General features: G+C 44.8%; 1 protein-coding gene across 3 annotated transcripts in view; it reads right to left on the bottom strand.

The window, feature by feature from the left end:
• Positions 1-6571, bottom strand: part of EPSTI1 (epithelial stromal interaction 1) — a 98141-nt gene extending 91570 nt beyond the window's left edge. Inside the window, exon 1 of one of the 3 annotated variants that reach the window (XM_067712869.1) lies at positions 6252-6563. In XM_067712869.1, the coding sequence (XP_067568970.1) occupies positions 6252-6430 (179 nt within the window). In that variant the 5' untranslated portion in view covers positions 6431-6563. Of the gene's footprint in view, positions 1-6251 lie in introns of all 3 variants that reach the window. The other 2 variants (XM_067712870.1, XM_067712868.1) reach the window with 2 other exon arrangements.
• Between the last annotated feature and the right edge of the window lie 2896 nt (positions 6572-9467).

The raw sequence follows: 9467 nt of genomic DNA on the forward strand, positions 1-9467 counted from the left end.
GAAAGCAGTTCCTGTAGGCTCTCGTAAGTTTGTAAAAACTTGCACTTCATTTAAGACTATTTTATGTGACTAGTTCAGATTCAAGTAAGCTGAGTCAAGAATGACTTAAGAAGTTTTTGATGGTCTGTCTTGGGTATAAATTATACATCAGGATTAAGAGTATACTCAGCAATGATTAAATAGTGATGTTTATAAAAATGGAACTAATGCTATATAACTTAATGACTATGTTATCATTTTTCCCATCTTATATCTCATCTTACATTTACGAAATGTTTAATACTAAAATAACATAGTAGGGCTTCCCTGGTGGCCCGGTGGTTGAGAGTCCGCCTGCCGATGCAGGGGGCACGGGTTCGTGCCCCGGTCCGGGAAGATCCCACATGCCGCGGAGCGGCTGGGCCCGTGAGCCATGGCCGCTGAGCCTGCGCGTCCGGAGCCTGTGCGCCGCAACAGGAGAGGCCACAACAGTGAGAGGCGCGCATACCATAAAAAATAATAATAACACAGTGTTCTTTAAGAGAGAAAAATCAGGAATCGGCCATTAATAAGTGGGCTTACCAAGCCATTCTTTTTAAATACATTTTTTTTTTATTTTATTTATTTATTTATGGCTGTGTTGGGTCTTCGTTTCTGTGCGAGGGCTTTCTCTAGTTGTGGCAAGCGGGGGCCACTCTTCATCGCGGTGCGCGGGCCTCTCACTATCGCGGCCTCTCTTGTTGCGGAGCACAGGCTCCAGACGCGCAGGCTCAGTAATTGTGGCTCACGGGCCTAGTTGCTCCGCGGCATGTGGGATCCTCCCAGACCAGGGCTCGAACCCGTGTCCCCTGCACTGGCAGGCAGATTCTCAACCACTGCGCCACCAGGGAAGCCCCCAAGTCATTCTTTATTCTCCCTTCACTCTCCCTTGAGAGTTTGAGGATGAAGGGGGAAAAAATGTATCAGTTATCAGGGTCAATTTCTTCCCTGGAGCACAACAAACTGGGCAAAGTATTGAAGTTAGAGGAAGGAAACTAGGGAATGTCCCCTGAGCCCCAAGGGACGAAATAAGGAAAAGGAGTGGGTTTCCCCAGGACATATAGCACTCCCAACAGCCATGGTGTCTAAGCTGCTGTTGTCAGGGGTATGGTGTATCTTAAAGGCTGTGTCAATTTGGGTCCTCCGAGGAGTAGACATCAAGATGAGATTAGACAAGCAAGAGATTTACTGGGAGGAAGGCTTGTGAAGGATAAAAGGTGAGCAAGCTGCGGTAGGCAGGGAAAGCCTTAAGAACATGAGTAGGTCTGACACCTGTGAAGGGAGAGAGGGAGGATTGAGTAGAAGAGCCTCAGACTGGTATACGGTTCTGAGAAAATCTTGGATAGGTCAGTGGGGAGTCTTCGGGCAAAAGCTGCCCCATAAAGGAGTCCCCCCTGGAATGCTCAGACACTGGTGGGAAGAGTGCAGAATAAGAGTGCTCTCAGAGCAAAGGGTACAATGGATTCAAAAGGATGGCAACTAGAGCTGTCAGTTGACTGTGCTCCCCACAGTAGAGTCTTTTGAAGATCTGAATAGCAAGCTTCCCTGGCTGCCATAGAGGCTATTTAATCTACCGTGGTATAATAAAGTTTAAGTATTCAATCATTGTCCCTGGTTCCTGGCTCAGAGCTCCTTAAAATCCTCGGAATTCTAAGTTATAAGAATGTCAGGACTTCCCTGGTGGCGCAGTGGTTAAGAATCCACCTGCCAATGCAGGGGACACGGGTTTGATCCCTGGTTCCGGAAGATGCCACATGCCACGGAACAACTACGCCCGTGAGCCACAACTACTGAGCCTGCGTGCCACAACTACTGAAGCCCCCGTGCCTAGAGCCCATGCTCCCTCAACAAGAGAAGCCACCACAATGAGTAGCCCCCGCTCACCGCAACTAGAGAAAGCCCGCATGCAGCAACGAAGACCCAACACAGCCAAAAAAAAAAGAATGTCACTTATATGCTAAAGAGATGATTCCTGGTGGGGGCCCTAGATAGCTTCGGGATGGGAGCTGTTTGCCATAAAAAACAACCATGTGATTAGAGGGTTAGAACTTTCAGGTCCACCTCTCCCCCAGCTCTGGGAAGGGGAGAGGGCCTGGAGATTGAGTTCAATCACCAAGGGCCAACAATTTAATCAACTATGCCTATGTGATGAAGCCTAAATAAAAATCCTCAAACAATGAGGTTTGGGGAGCTTCCAAATTAGTGAAGACATCCAGGTGCTAGGAGGGTGACCCACCCAGAAAGGGTATGGAAACTCTGTGCAACCCCCCTCCCCGTATCTTCCATTTGGCTGTTCCACGGCTGTATCCTTTATAATAAAACTGTAACTGTAAGTATAGTGGTTGCCATGAGTTCTGGGAGTCATTCTAGTGAATTATCAAACCTGGGCACGGGGGGAGGTCATGGGAACCCCCAAATTTGTAGTCAGAGATGTGGGTAGCCTGGGGCCCCCCTTGTGGCTTACTCCTAAAGTGGGAGCAGGCTTGTGGGACTGAGCCCTTAACTTGTGGCATCTGCAGCAGCTGTGAGTAGTGTCAGAAAGGAATTGAATTATAGATAATTGGTGTTGCAACAACGTATTTGTCAGAAAAAAACAAAACAAAAACCCAAAAAACCCACAGCTCCTAATTCTCCTATAGATCACAGTTCAAACATCACCTCTTGGGAACACTCTTCCTGCTCCCAAGACTAGCTCAGGCCCTGGCTTTCCTTCACAGTGCATATAAAGAGTTACTCATGTAATTATCTGATAACTGTCTGCCCCATCAATTAGACTATAAGCTACACAAGGGCTTGTCTTTGGTTGAGTAGTTATTTTTTCCTGTATTTCTAATTAAATATCCAGAGCTAGAAACCCTCTCTTTTTATAGGGTTGTTGTGAAGATTCAAAGAGTTAACATATGTATGGGGCTTCCCTGGTGGCACAGTGGTTAAGAATCCACCTGCCAGAGCAGAGGACACAGGTTCGAGCCCTGGTCCGGGAAGATCCCACATGCCTCAGAGCAACTAAGCCCATGCGCCACAACTACTGAGCCTGCGCTCTAGAGCCCGCGAGCCACAACTACTGAGCCCACGTGCTGCAACTACTGAAGCCCACGTGCCTAGAGTCCGTGCTCCGCAACAAGAGAAGCCACCGCAATGAGAAGCCCGTGCACCACAACAAAGAGCAGCCCCCGCTCACCGCAACTAGAGAAAGCCCGCACACAGCAACAGACCCAATGCAGCCAAAAATAAATAATAAATAAATAATTTTTTTAAAAAAAAGAGTTAACATATGCAATGCACTTTCACAAACATAAGTTAAATACATAAGTGCTTGCCGTTATTATTGCTAATCTTTAAGTCTCTACAGTTTTTGCTATAAAGTTGGCCACAAATATGTTAAGGTAAACTGAGTTTGTATACAAATTATGTTAAAGTTAACTGTATAGTGAAATTCCACATTATGGGTTCATTTTCAGAATATCTTTATATTTCCTTCAAACAGCATCAAGATAGAGGACCACCTTTAGGTACGGTTATAGACAAGTATCTGAACAAAGTGAACCTTGCCTGTATTGCTATCATAGGCAAGAGCCTTTTGCCCAGAATTGGGTAAAATGAGGTAAAATTCCCTTCCAGAAAAACCCATGCCTTAGTCTTATATTTATCTAGAGTTTGGGGGAAGGGTAAAGGATTACTTTGGATTAGAAGTTTGTGTGAACTTTTTTTCTCTTTAAATCTGTATAAATAGCTTACAATATTTAAGATAAAATCACGAATTGAAAAGAATTAGGAAATCCAATATTTATTAGTAAACACTTTACTTAAATCCAAATATAGTTAAGGGCTCAGCCTTGCCTTAGATTCTATTAGAGGTCCTCAGGAATCATTCTAACAACTTGCCTTAAAGTCTCTCTCTATTTATATGTAAGTCAGCGTTTTAAATCAGTGTGTTTTTACAAGGCATAAACACTTCAGGGTGACAGCACAGTACTTGGTCAATAAACATTTGTTAAATGAATTCAAGGCTATCAGCACCCAACATTTACTGGATACTTGTTTTCTGCCAGGCATGAAATTGTTTTACGGATACACAGACACACACATACACAGACCCTGAGAGGTTGGTATTATCTCACTTCACCTAATGAGGACACTGAGACATAAAGTAGCTGAAGTTCAGAGAGTAAGTAATGGCAGAATCAGAACTTGAACCCAAGCCTGCCTGGCATCAAAGCTCCTCCTTTTCCCACGCTGGGGCTTCCCTAATGAATAAGTGGAAGGATGCGCACAAAACAAGGCCAAAGTTCAACCCTTTAGCATATAAAGAAGCTCATATTGAAAGTGAACAAGTGAAGTTTCACTATTAAGCACTTAACTCTATCCTTCCTTTTTCTTAATTTTCTATCAGAAAATGCTTCTAATTTCTCTCCAAGAAAATAAATCTTAACGGCACTTTTTGGTCAGTTTTACTGAGATGTTATTTGCCATTCAACAAGTTTCCCTGGTTTCCTGCTTCCATTAAAGGAGACAAGCAAGAATAAACAGTAGATATAAGTGACTACTGGAGATGTAAGAAGAATTCAGAGTGGTCCAAACAGGATCTTACTTGTTATATACATAGAAGGAAATGTATCTTATAATGTTCTGCTTATTGCAACTGGTTCACATGAAAATAGTGAGTTCTGTGAAACACCACTGAACTCACCCATGTATTCTCTCATGGTCTACTGGCAAATTAGAAATCACAAAATGTAGTGAGGTCTTCAGATACTGAGGCCTGGAAAATTAATTAGAAAACTGCCCCTTTCTGAGTAATTTAGTCCAGCAAGATTCTGGGGTAATTTACAATTAATTTACAAATAAGAAAACAGACAGATGCAACTGCTAATGTTTATGAGATGTTATGAGCTTGCAATTAAATGATTATGTCTAAGTAGATCTTTAAAATAGAAAAAAAAGGCACATAGAGGGTATTCATCATCAACGTGAAACCATACATCCGTGACCTCTGTTACATCAAATGCTACAGCTTACAGAGCTATACTCAGAATTAAAGGACTTCCATTATGGCCAGATATCCCCCGCTTCTTCTCTGGGCCGCACCGCTCGGCTTGCAGTATCTTAGTTCCCCACCATGGATCAAACTTGAATCCGCCCTAGCAGTGAGCGCGCTGAGTCCTAACCACTGGACCGCTGGGGAATTCCGCTCCGCCCCGCCCCCCCACCCCCATTCTGAGTAGGAAAGAAATGCAGCAACCTCTAATTGAAATCACCCAGATCACCCACACCACCTAAGGGCAACCCAAAGCTGAATAATATTAAAAAGACTGGTACCTATGAATTCTTTCAAAAGTTAAGGGATGAAAGAAAATCTGTTTATTGGGCATAAGGTTATATACTGTTCCTTAGAAACCAACGTTTGTCTTTCATGTAACTAGAAGTTGATGAAAATGAAACCATCTGGAAAGTTCCAGTTCACAGAAGCAGCACTTCAAAAGCAGTAATGTCTTTACAAACCCTACTGTTGGATTAAAGCATCTCATTCCATTGGTGGGAAAGGATCACTGACACTTTACATAATAAATGTTTCCAGGATAGTAACTGTGGTCCCTGAAGCAAAGACCAGGAATAAAGGCTACCTACCTGTTCCTACGTAGAGCACTTATCAACACCCGCGGCAAGAACCACTACACCCACTCACTTCCTCTCCGGCTCTGTCCTCTAGTCCTAAGAGGCTACTTTACCCGGGAGTTTTGTCGGAATGCAGGCTCCTAGAGGCAGCATTTGCATTTCTACCCAATAACACATTCTCTCTTCACCCTTACCCTCCCAGCTGATGTGAAGATACTATTTAGGGCATCAGTTTTTTTAAGATAGGAAGGGAAGAAAATATTTTCATACTATTTAAGAGCATGAGTTCTGGAGATATCTGGAAAATTAGTAAGAAGCCTAGGCAGTTACTACACACCCAGTAGTAGCCTAGTCCTGTAGCCAGCCTTGAAGAATCAGGAAGGTAGTGTCTTCAAAAGGAACGCGGGCTCGGTCGGATGTTCAGTAAGGATCCCGGACCGGCACACTCAATTTATAAGGTAATTCATGTCTGCTATTGTTTAGACAAATGAGCCTGCATTTTCTTAGAGACCCTGTAATGGGGCCCCTGTGGTTCAAACTTAGGTGATCTGAGAAGAGCCTGGGCGCCTGTTTGGGGTCTGGGCTTCCGCCCGCAGGACAGGTGATTAAATACTTACAACCTCCGGCCCGCGTGCTCCGGGCTCTCCCGCGAAGGGCTCTCGGGAGCGTCCTCCAAACCCTGCCTGGGGCCCTGCGGCGGGCCCAGCTCCCCGCGCCACGCAGCGGGGTCCCGGGCCGGGCGGGAGGCGGCGGGGGCTCCGAAACCGGAGCCCTGCACCCTACTGCGGGTGTACATGGTCCAGAGCCCGCGGGGCCCGGGCCGCCGCCGCTGCGGGAAGGATGAGGGCCGAGCTGAGACGCTTCGCGGGTCTCGAGATGCGATTCCGAAGAGCGGGAGCGGCGGGTTTAGCAGTTGAGTTTCGATTCCCGCTACCAGCCGCGGGCTGCCCCGCCCCCCAGGACTTCCCCGACCTTGCTCCTCCCTGGCGCCCTCTGACCCGATCGCAGGTTACAGCGCCGGCCGCGCGCCCCGCCTGGGATGTTGAATGGAGCGCGCCTGGCCAGCTACAGGTGAGTTGGTTTGAGGTCTCACAGCCACCTTAAAGGGTGATAAAGTTATCTATGATCAATCACGGAGACCTCATGCAAGCAGGGAGTAGGGAGTAGCCTCCAGGTAACTGAAATCCTGAAAGACAACTTAGGACTATTTAACAGGTCACCCTAATTTGAGGTTTCTGCAGGATATTTGAGACGGTGAACAATATATTAACCTTCAGATTCCAGAGATTAGGTCAATAATTAAAATTATCTAAACAAAATTTGGCCTTTTATCAGTTTTGACTGCTGTTTGGTTTTTGCCAAGTATTTTCTTTTTTAAAATTTTTTTTAAAATATTATTTGTTTATTATTATTATTATTTTGGCTGCCGTTGGGTCTTTGTTGCTGCGCGCGGGCTTTCTCTAGTTGCAGCAAGCAGGGGCTACTCTTTGTTGTGGTGCTCAGGCTTTTCATTGTGGTGGCTTCCTCTTGTGGAGCATGGGCTCTAGACGCGTGGGCTTCATTAGTTGCAGCACACAGGCTCAGTAGTTGTGGCTCACGGGCTCTAGAGCACAGGCTTAGTAGCTGTGGCACATGGGCTTAGTTGCTCGGTGGCATGTGGGATCTTCCCAGACCAGGGCTGGAACCCGTGTCCCCTGCATTGGCAGGCTGATTCTTAACCACTGCACCACCAGGGAAGCCCCTGCCAAGTACTTTCAAGTTAAAGGAAATGGAAAGTGAAATCAAAAGTGAAAGAAAAAGCAGAACTGGAGCAGCAAGCTGAGGGGAAGGCAGAGATGATTCTCTATGCAGCCCTGTTACGTGATTGATCAGACATTAAAGAAATTTTGATTAAATACCTGCTCTGTGCAAGACATTGGGCAGTAATTCAACTATGGTATGAGAATAGTTTAAAATATGGATTTGCAAGATTCTATAGGTCCGGGGGTGAGTCCCTGCATCCAATTTTTTAATAGCTCCTGATGACTCTGATGTGTGCTGCGATGATCACCACTGTCCTTTGTGTAGCTGGCTACCCAAAGATAAAAGAAGGCTCTTCCCTCACCCAACCGCTACTCTAGAAGACGCGTAAACAAACGTTAATGCCACCGTGGGATAAGAGAAATAACAAGATGTGTAAGGCTATTGGATGTTCAGAGAAAGTAGGGATTAGCCCTCCGAATAATTCAAAGAAAAGGGACATTTGAGAATGACCCACAAAAGTCAAGGAGTTCACCAAGAAGAAGGAGGCACAATGCTGGAGGCTTGTGGCTTACACTGAAAAGGTGTGTACCTACTCCAGGTGGGGTGGGATGGCTGGAACACCCCAACCTGTAGTCATCAAGCCACTTAGGAGTTCGATTGTTTTGCTTATATTACTGGTGCTTAGAAAATAAAGACAAACACATGTTTGATAGCTAGTGAAAGATTTCAATGAATGGTGGGCAGTGTGTGGAGTAAGACAGGAGAGGAGAAGGTAAAGGCAAGGGACTTGTTAGAGAAGGAGGTCAGGGTTTCTATGCCACCTGCAGCGTTAGAGGTCTGTCAAGCAGACCACGGGTTCTCAAATGTCAGAGCCCATCAGAACCACCTGGAGGGTGTATTGAAACAGACTTCTGGAGCTAACCCTTGTGTTTCCGATTCAGTAGATCTGGGGTGGGACCCTGTGGGGTATTGTGAGGAGTAAAGAGTTAATCTACAACAGTTGGTCTCAAATGGAGTTGACTTTGCCTCCAGCAAATATTTGGCAACTCCTGGAGATCACTTTTATTGTGAAGCCTGGAAGCGGGTGGAAGTGGGGCTATTGGCATCTAGTGAAGGCCAGGGATAATGCTAAACACCGTACAGTGCACACAGGACAGCCCCTCACACAGAGAATCATCCTGCCCCAAACGTCAGTAGATCAGGTTAAAAAATCCTGACCTACACAATATGTCTAGTTAAGAACCCCAGTAATTTAATGGTTGCTGTTTTTATGGTGACCTTAAGGTTTTAGCTTTGTAAAATGGGTAGGTGTCACAACCATTCATGAATCAGGAGGAAGATGAGAGTTTGAGAACATTTGGGTTGGAGGTGACTGCAGGGTGAGAAATGCAAACAATGGATCTGGGTGGCCTTTCTGGAGGTGATCTTCAGAATCTCTTCTGCTGGGAAAATACCACAGAAACTTCTTTTTTCAGAAGAGAAAGTAGTTGTTTTGGTGGTTGCATTAAATTCAAATTTTGAGTAGGGGAAAGCCCATTAGGGGAAAACCAGTTCTGTTAAAGGAGCTGGTAATAGTAATACTGACTTCAGGAATGCATTTAGTTCACCATATTTATTTTACAACACAACCATGTAACACACCCACGTTTCAAACATGAGATAGAAATAGAAGATAATGGGCAAAATCTAAATTGCTTATTCTGTTCACTTCTCACTTTGCTACATTCTCAAAGTGTTTTTAAAAATGTGAGTATGTTTTCTAAAATGTGAATAGCAATAGACATCTAAAAGCTTCTTCAGGGTGCTCAACAGTGAGTCATCCATGAAACTATACACAGAGAATCCTAATGGTGCTACCAGAAAACTACGAGAACTAATCAATCAACTAATCAATGTAGCAGGATACAAAATTAATGCACAGAAATCTCCTGCATTCCGATACACTAAAGACGAAAAATCTGAAAGAGAAATTAAGGCAACACTCCCATTCACCATTGAAACAAAAAGAATAAAATACCTAGGAATAAACCTACCTAAGGAGACAAAAGACCTGTATGCAGAAAACTATGACACTGATGAAAGAAATTAAA

This window comes from Pseudorca crassidens, chromosome 18, assembly GCF_039906515.1.
Source record: "Pseudorca crassidens isolate mPseCra1 chromosome 18, mPseCra1.hap1, whole genome shotgun sequence".
Lineage (NCBI taxonomy): Eukaryota > Metazoa > Chordata > Mammalia > Artiodactyla > Delphinidae > Pseudorca > Pseudorca crassidens.